The sequence below is a fragment of the Culicoides brevitarsis genome, chromosome 2 (assembly GCF_036172545.1).
Source record: "Culicoides brevitarsis isolate CSIRO-B50_1 chromosome 2, AGI_CSIRO_Cbre_v1, whole genome shotgun sequence".
NCBI classification, from domain to species: domain Eukaryota; kingdom Metazoa; phylum Arthropoda; class Insecta; order Diptera; family Ceratopogonidae; genus Culicoides; species Culicoides brevitarsis.
The window spans coordinates 23,137,152-23,151,774 of record NC_087086.1 but is presented as its reverse complement, the minus strand read 5'-3'; the positions used below and the strand labels follow the sequence as shown (position 1 = coordinate 23,151,774).

Here is a 14,623-nt window from a genome sequence, read left to right as displayed (position 1 = left end):
AATGAAAGTGATTGTTGAAAATCACCAAAGGCGGCATCCACTAATGGCGTCAAACAAAATAGCAAATTCCAAATGCACCTGATGAATTCGAAGCAAAAACTGAAAAGCTTTATTACAGAACATTTTTTAAGATGTCGTCCTTTGCTGCTTACCATCTGCCAACCTTCGTCGGAATTCATCAAATATATATTAAACCCCCCTTGCCTTAAATTTTCGGCGCCATTATTAATGGATGACACCATAGTGTGTTCCAGCGTAAGGCAAACTGAAGTGTGGATTGTTTCCAAACAAAAGCTGTACATTTTTCAGGAAAAAATACACACAAGATTTTTGGGGACGTTGAAACACTGTACCCGTGAGACGAATGCAATTCATAACCAAGTCTCATTGAAGCGCTTTTTCATTGATCGAAGAGCGATTCTTCACAACACCCAGCACATCATCAACAATCGACAACTTTAAAATTAACAAAAATTAAAAAATGAAATAGAAATGCGAGGCGTTCAAATAGTGTGATATCTAAGTATCCTGTTTTGAAGCAAGTTCTATGTGTGTGTTGTAAATGTTAAATGAATAATGGTACAAGTTAGCGAAAATTTATAAAATAACAAAATAAATTGCACTTGAGATCCAATCACATCATAAGCATTTAATCAGGAAGTTACAAATATTTTGTACAATTAGTTCCAACGATGGGAAAACTACTTTCGAAAATCTTTGGAAACAAAGAGATGCGGATATTAATGTTAGGCCTGGATTCGGCGGGTAAAACAAGTAAGTCTTTTTGTTTCTTCAGGCTATTTTTAAGAGATAAACTAAATTGTTTGCCGAATGTGGCTATTAGACTGTTTGTCATTTATTTTAGTTGAATGTTAGATTGCTTTGCACTTAGAATGTTAGATTGCTTAAGCTTAGTACAGTGGTTAGCGTATCGGACTGATGAGCGTAAGGTCGTCGGTTCGAGACTCGAAATCATGAAAAACTTTTCTGACTCCAATCGTGATCAAAATTTACTGAGATCTTTTAGAAACCATTTGGGACCTTCTGGAAGAGCTGAGTGAATTTTGAGGGCGCCTGCTTGGGATGACAGGTAAAAAGCTAAGACCCATTCCCCGGCGTTTACTGAGAAAGCTTACGATTTCAAAGTATGAAGTACAATAGGACTCTTTAGAGACCGCGGTACGAGCCATAATAGACCCTACCCTACCTAGATTGCTTTGAATCGTAATCTCGAATTAAGAATCCTATATGAATCACTTATTACCTACTATATGTATGCATTCTTTTTTATGTGTTAGTCAATGTAGTCAATGCAAAATGTACGAGATCAGAGTTAAATTTAGTTGATGATAAAAACCACTACATATTTTTAATATGAAATTGGAAGAGCATGTGTTTAGTAGATTAAATTGAATTCTTCATGAGTCATAAAAAGTCTTAGATTTTTTAATATATGTAATATGACCTGAGGAATGTTAAATAGCTTACAATTTGTTTATCAAAAAATGACTTAATCTATCGCTCAAGCTCAAAAAATCAATTTTGGCTATTTGTCGATGAAAAACATTTTTAAAAATTAAATATTTTTTCCCTTTTCAGCAATCTTATATAAACTAAAACTAGGGCAATCTGTTACAACTATTCCAACAGGTATTCCTTTTTTCAAATTTGCTCTTTTTTTTCACTGACTAACTCATCACATTTTCACTTAGTTGGATTCAACGTAGAAACAGTTACATACAAAAATGTTAAATTCAACGTCTGGGACGTTGGAGGACAAGACAAGATTCGACCGTTATGGCGGCACTACTACACAGGTAATTAAGAAAACAGAATTAGACAAACTTACAAAGTTATTGAAGTTTTAAAACTTAATATATTTTGCAGGAACACAAGGCTTAATATTTGTTGTTGATTGTGCTGATCGAGATCGGTTGGATGAAGCGCGACAAGAACTTCACCGAATTATAAATGACAGGGAAATGAAAGATGCCATAATACTCATTTTTGCTAACAAACAAGATATGTCCGAAGGTATTTCATCTATTTATTTGTTATATTTGCACAAAACTAAGGTACAATGTTATTTTAGCGATGAAACCACACGAAATACAAGAGAAACTAGGTCTATCGAGGATAAGAGAAAGGAATTGGTACATCCAACCATCATGCGCCACCTCCGGCGATGGTTTGATCGAAGGATTACAATGGTTAATACAAAATTATAAACTATGAAATTTCTTGCTAATACAGAATAAAATTATGCTATAAATTAGGGTTTCGTTTTTATAAAACGGATGAATTATTTTGTAATGCGTAACAATTAAGCTAGTATTATAATTTTTATCAAAAGTTTATTTGTTATGAAAAAATTAAACAAAAGCCTTAATATAGAAGCCGCATAAATTTTTTCGAATTTCTCTCAAATGAATAACTTCTTTATTTTTGTACTCTTAAAAACTAATAAAAAGAATAACCGAAATATGATTTATTGAATAAGAGAATTTACGCCTAAATGTCATTTTGCAATACTAAAAGCAAAACCTAATGCCGAAAAAACAAAAATAAATAGCCATAGTATCGTAATCCATAAGATTTATTATCAAAATCCAATTTATTAGAATTTTCCATACTTGATTTTTAGTGTTGCCAAAGTGGTTAAAAAAGGAAATGACTCTTGTTCGATGCAACAATTATTGTATATACCTAATATAAAATTTTCGTACAAATAAAATATATAAATTTAAGTCTGAAACTAAATTTTGTACTTATTTCACTGCTTGCTCATTATTATTTTTATTTGTATTTTATTACTTACTTTTAATTAACATAACAAGGTATAATATAAATTTCATGAATAAAAAAATAAAAGTTAATATTTTTTGTTTTTTAGACATGTACCTATTAATTAATTTAGGAATATTTATCGTTGTTCTAAAAAATCAGCTGAAACATCTTCATATTACATATATTTGCTTCATAAAAGTTAACACTAAAAAAAAGAACACCTAAGTAGGACTCAAACACACGTCGATGAAATATACAGTTATGTTCTTACTATATGTACGTGAATTGACTAAGTAGGTATGATGAAAACTAAATGAATATTGAAAACAAAAATCAAATAAAATCAAAAAAAAAATAAATAAAAATACAATTAATTTTTTTTGAACAGAGAACTCGTTATTACAGGTAAATTAGAAATCAGTTCAAATCGGATGTTCTTCTATTTTCAAATTTATCACCACACCTAACACTCACTTCATATAGGTATTTTTGAAACATGCTTTCTTATTGTACTCTAAGAGAGAAGTACAGTTACTGTTTGTCTCTCGTCTGTTACAGCAAGAATTCACTTCAATCAATTTTGTTTTTCCTAAGACAAGTTTATTTTACAAAAGAACGAGAAAAAGTGAAAAAAATAAATGTAAAAGTGTCAAAAGTAACATTGAAGTTAAAAATTCTTATTCTTATAAAGTCGTAAAAACATTTCAAAAAAAATATTAAGATAGGACTTTGTGAATTAAGAAAAAAATAAAAATGTCAGGAAAAAGGAAAATATTTATGATGGTAAATAGTCAACAAACTCTGAAGTACTAACTATTGAATAAATATGTTAATGAACTCTGATATTTATCTACGTTTTCTTGTACAAATCATCAACTCACATTCTTTTTACAAAATTTATAGAACGTTATTTTTTATTTAACCATTCTACTTAATTTCATGTATGTATTTTAGATACTTGCATATTTTATCAGAAATGTATGGACAGAAACACTGGATACGAATGAGACTCCCGAAGGGTAAATTAGCTATATTGCAACGTAAGAAAGAATTTGAATTGTATTTATTCTTTTTACTGTATTTAAACAGCTACTATGCCTTCATAGAATCAAGGAACGCAATTCCACCAAAAGTAAAACAACCTCCATACATTCAAGTCCAAGAAGAATGTGTCAATACCGATTCTAAAGATGTTTCCATTCATAACTTATGTGGAGACTTAAATGCTGGAAAAATACCAAGAAATCCACTAAAACAAAATATTATGGGCGAGCCATATCCGTTGTATGTTCTTCTACATATATATTTTTTTTTATCGCATTACAAAAAATTTCTTTTAAAAATTGTGGTATTTTGTTGTCGGTGTTTTCGGTCATTTTTTGTTTTGTCGATTTAAATTACAATGCGAAACTGTAATCTGATAAGTAATTAGATACAAATTTTTGGACCTACGGAGCAGTTTCACTTGTAGGCCACCTCAAGAAATCTTTGGGAAAAATGTTCGTGGAAAGTGGTTGCGTGAAATTTTGTGCTTTTTTTGCCTGTTTCAATGAATGCTTTTCAATACGGATTTTTTTTTGATATTTTTACAGTTGAGTTGTGCTAATTTAATTATAAACTACTAAAATTTGGACTTTAACAATTAAGTAAATAGCTCGAACACTGCTGATTAAACATTTAAAATTCAGATTTTTTTTAAAAGAGAAAAAAATATGTCTGAGGAACTAAAATAAGAAAATTTTAGTTTATTTTAAAGCAGTCTTTTTATTTTACAGAACTTCGCATTTCAAAATAAGCATTTTTATTAAAAAACACCCGAACATACAGTGCACATATTATTATTATTTATTTGATTTAATTATATTAATTTACATATTGAAAATTTAGTGAACTGATCAGAAATCATACGTTGAAATTCTTATCAAAAGCTTTACCAGCACTTAAAGCTGACGGAAGTTTGCCAAAAGTCACGGAAATTTTCCAAGAACAAATTTTAGATGGTCAATATAGTAACAATAGAATCAAGAGACAAAAACGAGAGTCGTCAGAAAAAGTGGAAATCGAAAACAGACAGACCAAAAGGTTCTGCGAAGATGGAACTGGCATGTAAGTATCATATTTAACTATTGCCAAAAAATAAATACATAGTTATTGTGGAAAAAAATTCTCTTAGATTCTGTACGATCTACCGAGCGATCAGTGGGGACTCTTCAAAGTCAGAAAATGCGGCTGAACGTCGAGATGAAACTACCGCTGTTCGATATGACTCTCCTCCCACCCCATGTAAAATAACTTTATTTATTAAAGGAATTTGGAAAGGATTAAATGCTTGAATATTTATAGGTCCTGCTAGGGTTGAATATGTGACACCTATTTATGCAAAGTATATAGATCATCAAAAAAAAAGTATTTAAACATTATTACATAAAAATATTACAGATCCTACTTGGGTTCTTGGCGATATGTTGTACAAATCCCGTACGAAGGGTACTTTACACAAACTATCGAAGTAACAAAGTGTCTGCAAGTCAGGTAAATTTCCATTTTCTCATTGAAACTTTCTTTTGCCAACGATTGGCGATATTTTTAGATGTTACTACTTGGATGGTGGATGCCTATCAACGCCTCGATGGGTTAGTTTATTAGTAGCGGAAATATTTTATCCCAACTCTGCAAATACACACACTACTTCGACAACAGCAGCTCCAGGTAATTTTCCGTTTTCATATGAATACATTATTGCTAATAGGATTTTGTGTCAGTTCCACCAATTCACGACTTTGAGGAGTATCAGCAGTATTTGCAACATCGAGCATCAAATGAATTGACTCAAACTACCGAAAAAACTCCAGAAGTCGCCTTACAATGTGATGGATATGATAGTATTGGATGTTACCAAATACGTTTATACTACGATTGGTTTTTGATACCAGGCTCCTGTAAGTGCTGGAAACCAGATTATTTTTCAAAATATTTGAGAAAAAGACCAGCTACTCCGGACCTCTAAGGCATTTAAAATAATATGAGATGATAAGACTCAAAATCATGCTGATTTTTGTTTTGAAATTCATTTATCTTTACTATAATGTCTTTGTTATTGAATGCAAAAAGAAAGTATTTGTACTAATTAAAAAAAGAATAATTTAATATAATTAATCAATTTAATAAAGATGTATGATCAATACAGTAATATTGAAAGTTATCTGAGAGAGAGCAGGTTTTAAAGCATGTTACGTGTCCTATATTTGTACAACCACGTCTGAGACACTGGATAGTGGCACCTACATCCTGGCAATATGAACATTTTTGACTCTGACTCAACGTTGCAGCTTCCTCCAGCCCAATAATCTTATTACCACAAATATAAACACCACAGGTCATAACAGCACACTTCTCGTGTGTCCACATTTCCGGTATAAAAGTCAACTCAGATATTTTCTTCTTCTTCTGCAACAAAAAAAAAATAATATATGTATATATATTAATTAATTTATATCCACAGTTCTTCCAATTTCAATTGTTACCTTATATTCCTCTGATTTTGGCTCAGATTCTATGATGTATGGACCAAACAGATCACCCAGTCTGTCCTTGTGGGGGCCTTTTTTACAAAATATACAAATCCATGTATGATCCGTGGTTTGGTCGTCATACTTGACACTTAAAGTTGAAGCATGCATTCCTCGCAAATGATTTTTCTCATGTCTGTTCGCTACAAACTTGTTGAAGCCCTTTTGTTTGGACTGATGTTTTTCGACTTCATCATCATTTATGGGAAAATTAACAACCGTGGAGATATTTTGACGGAGTTGAATATAGGGCCCTTTGAATTTGCTCGGTTGAGGAACATTTTCCATTTTCGAAATTGGTGTTTCCTTTTTCTTTAACTTCTTCTTCGTTTTAATTCCTTTCTTATTGATCGTTGATTTAGCTATTTTGTCTTTCTTATTCAGCTTCTCATCATTCTGGGACGAGACTCCATTGAACATTTCTTGTAGCTTTTGTTCCACCTAAATAATTTTTTTTTTAATTTAAGAGATTTTATAAATATATTTTGAGAAGGTGATCTTACATCGTCAGCCGGCTTATGGCTATCATCTTCTAGCTTTTCAATTGTTTCCATATTTAATGTTCAATTGATACTTGAGAATCTATTATTAATTTCAATTAATTTTGTGCTTTCAGAAATGATTTTACAAATAAACAAGTCCTGAAATATGGGTGAATATTTAGTAAAACAGTGTGTCAATTAATGTTTATTTTTTGAACTTAGTGAATAGTGATGTCAAGAATGAAAAAGCTACTTAGAGAACTTGTACATGACGCCTCTAGCGGCAAAAAATTACAAATAAAAAGGACAGTCCCTGGAAACGTGGACGTCTCGTCAGCCAACTTGTGTTTGAAAACTGAAAATTTGTATTTTATTAGTTCCAAGAGTTGAAATTGGCTGAGAAAAACTGTCTATAATGGCAAAGCCGGTGAATAGTACTGCAAAATGCGGATTCGGTAAGTAAATTATGCGCAAATAGCAAAGGAATTATAAAAGCACCCGGCAGAGTATAATAATAGTACCTCTTTGTACGACATTTATTGATCTTTTGTGCATAAAAAATTAGGAAAGTATTTTCGAAACCCCTCACCCATTGCTCGAATGATTTTTTTATTCACAAATGGCACACTTGATGATTCGGAAACATTGCCAATAAGTTTTTCTCAACTCGTACATGAAACTCTCGCCTATTCAGAACGCCTTAATTTGTAAAATCTATCAAATCAATACGGTACTTGATGATGACGAAACTGATCGAAACATTCATTCTGAAAATCCAAATAGTACCCTTCTTTGGAAAAACAAAAAATAAAACACTTATTAGGTACTCAGTAGCAGTTTAGCGATTTAGACAAAAGAGTAGGATTTCGTTTGTAGGATGATCTCATGGCTCAGTTCAAACAAGTTTTCACTAGCATGCAAAACATTTCTCTTCATATTAAATAAAAAGAAAAAAATACATGTACATACTAATTTTTGATTTTATCAGAATCTTTGATGAAAATAATATTTAATTGGAATAAAATGTTTTTTTTTGTATACTTTGCTGACAGCAACCTTAAAAGTGCAACTAATTGGTTAATTTTGATTTTATTCAAAACTAATTACAGTAATACAACATTTTTTTTTATTTGCAGTCGTTCCGAGAAATTTTCGTTTGCTGGAAGAACTCGAAGCTGGCCAAAAAGGTGTCGGGGACGGAACAATTTCATGGGGTCTTGAAAACGATGATGATATGACCCTTACTTACTGGACAGGCATGATTATCGGACCCCCAAGGGTAATACTTTCTCACTCAAGTACTTTTTATGATATATGTATTTTAAATTCACCACTTTTTCTAATTCACAGACTCCTTATGAAAATAGAATATATTCCTTAAAGATAGAATGCGGTCCACGCTATCCAGATACTGCTCCAGTTATTAAATTTTTATCCAGAATCAATATTAACTGCATTAATCCTCAAAATGGAATGGTAACATAGTGCAAAGAAATCATCTGCATAAAACTTATTATATTTTATTTAATTTTTTTTTTAAGATCAATAACTTTTCTGTGCCGATGTTAACAGCTTGGAATCGTGAATACACTATAAAATCTATTTTACAAGAGATTCGTAGAATCATGACTCTCAAGGAAAATTTGAAACTTCCTCAACCACCAGAGGGAAATTTTTAGTGATCTTGTTGAAAAAGAAAATAAAACAAAGGAAATCTGCAAAATTTGATTTACATATGATTTATTATTTTTACGGAAGGTTATTAATTTGCTGAATAAAAAATACCGTTTAACTTACCCTAAAAATGCTTTTGAAATATTTACCTAAACTGAAACAAAACTAAAAATCAAGTGGAGTATCCATATTTTTCTCGAGTTCGCTTGACAGTTTACAGCAATACGAATACTTTGCCGGTATTTATTGATCAATTTATTTATTTATCCAACATTGTTTCTAAACCTCGAAATGAGTGCTGTTATTCATTTACATCTTTATGTTTTCGTTAAATTATATTTACTTATTTTTTTGGGTAAAATTGAATCTTTCGTGATTTAAGAACAGACCACTTGTGTCTCTTGACGTAGTAAGAAAACGCACAGAGTAATCCAAAGATGCCGACGGCCTTGATGACCATTCTCTTTCTATCATCGTGTTCTGGCTCAGAGCACCATTTCAAGAAAGTACTTACATCCTTAGCTAACTGACTGGCTGTTGCAGGTGTTCCGTCTTCATATTCAATGACCTAGAATTTTACAAAATTAATAAAATGCATTCTCATCGTGTTTGCTTTATCATACATACTTCATTATATAATGCTTGAGCCATAGAGATGGCTCCACCAGCAAAGTAAGGATTGTAATATTGGCCATCACGAAGGACGACGCCAGCTGGAGGATCGCAATATCCCGTAAGCAAAGCAAAAATGTAGTCCTCGCCACCCTTTCTAGCAGCAACGATGTAGCTCAAATCAGGTGGATAAGCTCCATTATTGGCGGCACGAGCTGCCTCCTCATTGGGATAGGGACTTGGGAAGTAGTCAGATAGTTTTCCAGGGCGCATGTAATAGTTGCCTTGGTCATCAGGTCCATCACGGATCTACGAATAAATTAAATTCTCTTAAGAGATTTCAGAAAAAAAGTTTTAAAATTTTCAAACCTGGCTTTCCTCAGCCTCGGCCTTAGCTTCCGCCTCGGTATGCGTGAAACCAACCAAGTTTCGGTACGCAATATATTTCATTGAATGACAAGCGGCACACACTTGCTTATAAACTTGGTATCCACGGCGTACACTAAAAAAAATTGCAAGATAAATCAATTACGAATATAATGAAATGATATTTGTGTCTCAGGTCTTACCTAGCATGATCCAATGAGTCAATAATACCATCATGACTCCATGGATGGTGTGGAGCATGAGCTTCGCTTCCTGAGGCATTTATAGATTTTTCCAGGGAGTAAATCAATGCACCAGACCCTCCAGCAAGCAAGCCGACCCATGTCAAAAGCTAATAATGGACGAAAAATTGAAACATGAACTCCAACTAATCCTAATTTTATCTAACATACCTTTTGTTGCTTCTTGTTCCATGTACTATTGGTTGATGTTGATAACTTGCACGACTGTATTACATAATAAGAGAAAAGAATAAAATTTGATTTTCTTTTAGTTTCTTGTTAGATTAGAAACTTTTTATCGCAGATTTGTAATTGTATAATCCTTGCGCTCTGACTAAATTGAAATTAATCACTAGAAATACAGTGTTTCTGGTATTTTTTTCTCAAATTACTTAACCTGCGTTACATTTTTTCTTCCAACTCAAAACGAGACAACTCTAATTTTGTTTTTCGCTAATTAAGTTAACTATCATTTCTTACCTGCGGAGCCAAATTTGCTATCCGGCAAAGGTTTTTAATACCACCAATCCTTGTCAGCGTACAAGTCATCTTTTTATTTTAATTTAGGCCCAAATACACGAAAGGATCTTCAAAGTTAACACTACTGTCACAGTTAGCGATGTTCAAGGGACAGTGATGTACATCAACTTTGCTGCCACAGAACAGAGTAAGGTACCAAAAATTTTTTGAACTTTTGAATAATATTCGTTGAAAATAATACAAGCATGAGTAATTTTAACTTTAATAATTTATTTGTTGTTTGTTTCGAAAGAAAGAAAGAAGTTTTTTGTCGAGGTACAATTTAAATTGGAGTGAATGCCGCGTGCATACGCTCATGATATCCAACCTCATTTAATTTTGGGTCACTCAAGAGCACTTGTCCACAAGTTGAGCAGCATTTTATGCGAGAAAATATTTTTCTACTAACATTATCTGACATGCACAACACATCATATAAAGCCTGAATGAAATAAAAGGGTAAGATGTAAAAGAACTAAGTAGTGGATAATAGATAGTACTTACCTTTTGTCTTTCAGCATTCGGTAGAAGAACTAGCAATTCCGGAAAAAGACTGTTAAAGTTTTCTCCTAAAACCATTCGGCAATGTTCAAAGTATGTGTCTGCCGTGTATTTGTTATTGATGTACATTTTTGAGGCCAATTGAAATTCGTTAAAGCTATCCAAATCGCGTAATGTAGTACTAAGTTTGCGTTTCAACTCCTAAAATGTCCAAATGGATTAGTTAATTTTTACTTGAATTGATCCGTTGATCTCACCTTATTTCTGTTATCTTCATTTGGAGGACGAATATATTGCGGTGTATGACTTAGTGTACCTGACAGTACTGTATAATTATTTGTAACTTCTTCGTTTTTGTTACGCAAATGTTTTGCATTCATTTTGTTCTTCGATGGTTTATTATTTGTCAATAATGTCGTTAGTTTTGGTTCTCTTACACCAGTAATACTCATTGGATTGTCCAGCTGCTTGACATTGCCTAATGACGGAAAGTTCAAGTCCGAGTTAATATTTAAACTCAGTGGTTTGGGTTTTTCTTTTGGTTTTGACACAGCTTCTGTATTTACTAGTCGAAGTTTTGGCTCTGTCTTTGCAAGTGTTGAATATTCAATCAAGTTTGTAGCAGCAACACCTTTACTTTGTGCCGGTAGTTTTAGAACTTTTTGTAAGTTTTTCGTCGCTGGAAGAGATGGAAAGTCTTCGAAAAGATTCTTTTTGTCCGTATTATGATTTTGTAAGTTGGTTTTTTTTATATCTTTTTTGTTTGTTTGTACATTTTTTGTGTCTGTGTGTGATCGGGAGGCAGGATTGGGCTTTAAGGCATGAGCAATGTTTGTTTTAGCAATGGGTTTTGTTGTCTTAGACATTGTTAAGGGGCCCGAAGACGACGGTCCAAGTGACGGAAAGTTTTCGTCCGTTCGTGCGAGACCTGCTTTCCCAATTTTATTTGCTACTGTCACTTTAGGAGGCGCACTAAAAGATGATGAAGCTCCATTGCTGCTCAACATTGGAAAATCTTGTTCATTCATTGGATTTATTGGTTTTTTAATTTCTGGTATTGGTTCATCATATTGCTCATTATTCGTTGATTGCTGATTGTTCTTGGATTTTCCCCTTGGCATTGCAGCGAAATTCAAATCCAAGTTCCTAACGGACTTGGACTCCATTTTACTCATAGTACGACTGTGATGAATTGCCTTATGCCCTGCAAGAAAAATATTAAATTGAATTTCCATAATGGTTTTCACAAGTAATCAATTACCTTTCAAATCAATTTCGCTCCTAAAAACAGAAGTAAAATCTTCGTTAACACAATTTCCTTCTTCACATACAAAATGGTTTGCTTTAAAGTGTTTGCGCAGCGAAACGATATCTCTGAAAATAATAAACTATTAAACATGATTTTTGGATGAGAACCAAATTTCTTACTCATAAAAGTCGTTAGAGCCCTCGGTGTCTGTAAAATTACAAAATTAATTTTTAAATATATTTTACCTACAAATGAAATTAGGTAATAACCTTGGCAAATATGGCAAAAATAGTGTTCCGTTCTTAGATGTTTATAAAGTGCATCCTTATCGAAAAATCTCGTATCACAATATTCACAAAGCGGGTGTCCTTTATGCGACGAAACATTTTTGTCACCAATTCTTCTATGAGTAGCAATTTCTGTCTTAGTATATAGCTGTCTTTCCCAAGGAAAAAGCTTCACGATAAAGAAACATTAAAATTATCAGTTACCTTAAAATCGAGTTAGAGGTAACAAACAATACCTTAATATGAGTAACACATAAGTCACAGAAAAATAAATCATGTTGCTTGCGAATATGCATCCTGAGAGCTTCGAATGTAGTAAAGACACGGTCTGTACATCTTTGTGAATTGAAAACAAAAAGGTTAATAAAAGATTTACATTATTAATCATTTCAAATTACTCACAAATTACATTTATTCGCCAAGAGATTTGCGAACTTTTTCTGGCATTCCGAATTGACAAAATACGTCTTGTAGTAATCGTTGTATTCATATTTACCTAAGTCTTTCACCAGTTCACTGTAAGGGATATTCTGTGGACTCATGATTACCTTGAAGAAAAAAATTGTAATAAGATTGATAAAAGAAAAAAAATGTTTACTAGTCAAGATTAGTTAGATTAGTTAGACAAGAGTTTACCGTGTCAAGGGATTTCCTACAGATGGGACAATCACTTTGATTTATCAAACCACGAATTCTCGTCATACAGTTGTAACAAACGGCATGATTACATTCTCCTACAGCGAAGATTTCGATGTCCTTGCAGCAGATTACACATTCATTTTTACTTGCCATTTCAACGAAGGATAAGATCAGCCTAACACGAGTCAAAAACTTCTCATTTGACTACATTAAGTCATTTGTTGGCAGCTGCATATAGTGTTTTCCGAGTGATGAAGAAATGCTTATGAGCAGCTTTTCACCTACCTACCTGTCAAATAATAAAAAAAAGTAAATATTGGACGTGAGTCAGTGTTAAATAAAATTTTGCGTTTTAGGTTTTTAAATATCGATTGTAAATAAATAATTAAACAAAAATTAAATAAAATAAATGGAAACCACAATAGACTTTGATACAGATAGTAATGGAGATTCACGGTATGTTGTCAAAATTATTAAATATATTTAAGTATAAAGCAATTATGAATCATCGATATTTTGAGTATTTAACAGTAAAAATTATAATTTTTAAATAACCACATATATGTAAATGACTATGTTTCATTTTTAGCACTCTGTTGATGAAAATCAATGTAATATTTATTTGAAACTTTTGGATTTTTTATCAGTATCTTAAAATAAATAAAGTGGTTCTTTATCTTTGTACTCTGGTTGTAATTCCTTTGTCTTTGCTGGAAAAGATTATCTGAATAATGCAATAATAAACTGTTGTTGTAAGAAACAACGTTTTCCCTGAAACTTGAAAAAACTTTCAAGGTGAATAATAAATTTTAAATACCAATCTCATGTTTTAGGTACGATCAACTTTTGAAACAGTCATCCGTGGAAGACTTGCGTGAAATTAGTGGCGTTGGTTTCTTATACCAAAGTGGTTTTGATCGTTTGAACAGACCTGTAATAGTTCTCTGCGGAAAATGGTTCAAGGCGAACAAATTGAACCTTGACAAGGTCGTGTTGTATATAATCAGCCTTTTGGACTCGATTGTGAAGAACGATTACGTTATGGTTTACTTCCATACCCGAACTGAATCAGCCAATGTCCCTCCGCTATCCTGGATAAAAGAATTATACTACACTCTAACATATAAGTAAGAAAAATAGTATGTTTAGTTCAAATGAACGATATTAACAAGTTTCTTTTTTGTAGATATAAAAAAAATTTGAAATCTTTTTATATAGTACATCCAACTGTTTGGACAAAGGTAGTAATTTTTAATTATAAGTACATAACTTTGAGTAATAAGCTATGTTTTAGATGATGACTTGGTGGTTTTTGACCTTCATGGCTCCTGCAATAAAGCATAAAGTACATAATGTCGAAGGGTTGGAATATCTATATAGCGCCATCGCCAAAGATCAGTTGGAGATTCCAGCTTATATTGTTGAGTACGATATGACGATCAATGGACTTCACTACGCTGAAGTCAATAGCAATAGCTTGAATGAATGATGAGTCCTTAACAGCTAAAATATTTATTTATATTATTATTTTTTTGATAAACCTTTTTATCAAACTAACAAAATACATAAAAAGGATCTATAATTATGGAGCAGCAGAGAAGATCAGATGAAATTTATAGTCATATTTAAATATTTAGAGGGGCAATAACAAACAAATATATACCACAATATTATTACCTTTCAAAATATTATATAC

The 14,623-nt window shown here is 32.2% G+C and overlaps 7 protein-coding genes across 8 annotated transcripts; 4 read left to right on the top strand and 3 right to left on the bottom strand.

Moving 5' to 3' along the window:
• The first annotated feature begins 442 nt into the window (after positions 1-442).
• Positions 443-2,242, top strand: LOC134828351 (ADP-ribosylation factor 6). Its single transcript, XM_063841293.1, has 5 exons — positions 443-774; positions 1,600-1,650; positions 1,713-1,817; positions 1,888-2,034; positions 2,093-2,242. Exons 1-5 carry the CDS (start codon positions 693-695, stop codon positions 2,233-2,235), a joined length of 528 nt encoding a protein of 175 aa, XP_063697363.1. The 5' UTR covers positions 443-692; the 3' UTR covers positions 2,236-2,242.
• A 1,127-nt stretch (positions 2,243-3,369) lies between these two features.
• On the top strand, positions 3,370-5,800 carry LOC134830193 (uncharacterized). 2 transcript variants are annotated; one of them, XM_063843593.1, is made up of 9 exons: positions 3,370-3,570; positions 3,742-3,806; positions 3,877-4,068; positions 4,675-4,893; positions 4,961-5,070; positions 5,131-5,170; positions 5,227-5,319; positions 5,378-5,496; positions 5,550-5,800. In XM_063843593.1, the coding sequence occupies exons 1-9, from the start codon at positions 3,541-3,543 to the stop codon at positions 5,792-5,794; spliced, it is 1,113 nt and encodes a 370-aa protein (XP_063699663.1). In that variant the 5' UTR covers positions 3,370-3,540; the 3' UTR covers positions 5,795-5,800. The 2 variants fall into 2 exon arrangements, with proteins under 2 accessions (XP_063699663.1, XP_063699662.1); XM_063843592.1 differs by having other exon boundaries at positions 3,373-3,570; positions 3,877-4,071.
• Positions 5,801-5,867: 67 nt separating this feature from the next.
• Positions 5,868-7,063, bottom strand: LOC134830194 (uncharacterized protein CG5098). Its single transcript, XM_063843594.1, has 3 exons — positions 6,860-7,063; positions 6,312-6,797; positions 5,868-6,234 (listed from the first exon to the last, which is right to left on the bottom strand). Exons 1-3 carry the CDS (start codon positions 6,908-6,910, stop codon positions 5,944-5,946), a joined length of 828 nt encoding a protein of 275 aa, XP_063699664.1. The 5' UTR covers positions 6,911-7,063; the 3' UTR covers positions 5,868-5,943.
• An 85-nt stretch (positions 7,064-7,148) lies between these two features.
• Positions 7,149-8,566, top strand: LOC134832886 (ubiquitin-conjugating enzyme E2 variant 2). Its single transcript, XM_063847092.1, has 4 exons — positions 7,149-7,293; positions 7,975-8,117; positions 8,189-8,314; positions 8,380-8,566. The coding sequence occupies exons 1-4, from the start codon at positions 7,254-7,256 to the stop codon at positions 8,515-8,517; spliced, it is 447 nt and encodes a 148-aa protein (XP_063703162.1). The 5' UTR covers positions 7,149-7,253; the 3' UTR covers positions 8,518-8,566.
• A 175-nt stretch (positions 8,567-8,741) lies between these two features.
• Positions 8,742-10,350, bottom strand: LOC134832883 (cytochrome c1, heme protein, mitochondrial). The gene is made up of 6 exons (XM_063847088.1): positions 10,213-10,350; positions 9,904-9,957; positions 9,694-9,842; positions 9,494-9,626; positions 9,140-9,433; positions 8,742-9,080 (listed from the first exon to the last, which is right to left on the bottom strand). The coding sequence occupies exons 1-6, from the start codon at positions 10,279-10,281 to the stop codon at positions 8,856-8,858; spliced, it is 924 nt and encodes a 307-aa protein (XP_063703158.1). The 5' UTR covers positions 10,282-10,350; the 3' UTR covers positions 8,742-8,855.
• Positions 10,351-10,478: 128 nt separating this feature from the next.
• Positions 10,479-13,144, bottom strand: LOC134832881 (E3 ubiquitin-protein ligase ZNF598). The gene is made up of 9 exons (XM_063847083.1): positions 12,925-13,144; positions 12,691-12,836; positions 12,525-12,624; positions 12,271-12,457; positions 12,181-12,208; positions 12,014-12,126; positions 11,010-11,956; positions 10,756-10,953; positions 10,479-10,693 (listed from the first exon to the last, which is right to left on the bottom strand). Exons 1-9 carry the CDS (start codon positions 13,078-13,080, stop codon positions 10,535-10,537), a joined length of 2,034 nt encoding a protein of 677 aa, XP_063703153.1. The 5' UTR covers positions 13,081-13,144; the 3' UTR covers positions 10,479-10,534.
• A 78-nt stretch (positions 13,145-13,222) lies between these two features.
• Positions 13,223-14,416, top strand: LOC134832885 (protein GDAP2 homolog). The gene is made up of 4 exons (XM_063847091.1): positions 13,223-13,383; positions 13,761-14,054; positions 14,114-14,168; positions 14,222-14,416. Exons 1-4 carry the CDS (start codon positions 13,337-13,339, stop codon positions 14,414-14,416), a joined length of 591 nt encoding a protein of 196 aa, XP_063703161.1. The 5' UTR covers positions 13,223-13,336.
• Positions 14,417-14,623: the final 207 nt, after the last annotated feature.

Coding starts and splice junctions, on each gene's coding strand:
- LOC134832886 (XM_063847092.1), top strand. CDS start 7,254: ATGGCAAAGCCGGTGAATAGTACTGCAAAATGCGGATTCG. Junction 8,118..8,188: donor TGATTATCGGACCCCCAAGG/GTAATACTTTCT, acceptor TCTAATTCACAG/ACTCCTTATGAAAATAGAAT. Junction 8,315..8,379: donor TTAATCCTCAAAATGGAATG/GTAACATAGTGC, acceptor TTTTTTTTTAAG/ATCAATAACTTTTCTGTGCC.
- LOC134832883 (XM_063847088.1), bottom strand. CDS start 10,281: ATGACTTGTACGCTGACAAGGATTGGTGGTATTAAAAACCTTTGCCGG. Junction 9,958..10,212: donor TAGCAAATTTGGCTCCGCAG/GTAAGAAATGAT, acceptor TATGTAATACAG/TCGTGCAAGTTATCAACATC. Junction 9,843..9,903: donor GGAACAAGAAGCAACAAAAG/GTATGTTAGATA, acceptor GTCCATTATTAG/CTTTTGACATGGGTCGGCTT.
- LOC134830194 (XM_063843594.1), bottom strand. CDS start 6,910: ATGGAAACAATTGAAAAGCTAGAAGATGATAGCCATAAGCCGGCTGAC. Junction 6,798..6,859: donor GCCATAAGCCGGCTGACGAT/GTAAGATCACCT, acceptor AAAATTATTTAG/GTGGAACAAAAGCTACAAGA. Junction 6,235..6,311: donor CAAAATCAGAGGAATATAAG/GTAACAATTGAA, acceptor TTTTTGTTGCAG/AAGAAGAAGAAAATATCTGA.
- LOC134828351 (XM_063841293.1), top strand. CDS start 693: ATGGGAAAACTACTTTCGAAAATCTTTGGAAACAAAGAGATGCGGATA. Junction 1,651..1,712: donor TGTTACAACTATTCCAACAG/GTATTCCTTTTT, acceptor ATTTTCACTTAG/TTGGATTCAACGTAGAAACA. Junction 1,818..1,887: donor ATGGCGGCACTACTACACAG/GTAATTAAGAAA, acceptor TATATTTTGCAG/GAACACAAGGCTTAATATTT.
- LOC134832885 (XM_063847091.1), top strand. CDS start 13,337: ATGGAAACCACAATAGACTTTGATACAGATAGTAATGGAGATTCACG. Junction 13,384..13,760: donor GATAGTAATGGAGATTCACG/GTATGTTGTCAA, acceptor CTCATGTTTTAG/GTACGATCAACTTTTGAAAC. Junction 14,055..14,113: donor TACTACACTCTAACATATAA/GTAAGAAAAATA, acceptor TCTTTTTTGTAG/ATATAAAAAAAATTTGAAAT.
- LOC134832881 (XM_063847083.1), bottom strand. CDS start 13,080: ATGGCAAGTAAAAATGAATGTGTAATCTGCTGCAAGGACATCGAAATC. Junction 12,209..12,270: donor TTTTTGCCATATTTGCCAAG/GTTATTACCTAA, acceptor GTAATTTTACAG/ACACCGAGGGCTCTAACGAC. Junction 11,957..12,013: donor GAGCGAAATTGATTTGAAAG/GTAATTGATTAC, acceptor TTTTTCTTGCAG/GGCATAAGGCAATTCATCAC.
- LOC134830193 (XM_063843592.1), top strand. CDS start 3,541: ATGTCAGGAAAAAGGAAAATATTTATGATG. Junction 4,894..4,960: donor TGCGAAGATGGAACTGGCAT/GTAAGTATCATA, acceptor AAATTCTCTTAG/ATTCTGTACGATCTACCGAG. Junction 5,171..5,226: donor GTGACACCTATTTATGCAAA/GTATATAGATCA, acceptor AAAATATTACAG/ATCCTACTTGGGTTCTTGGC.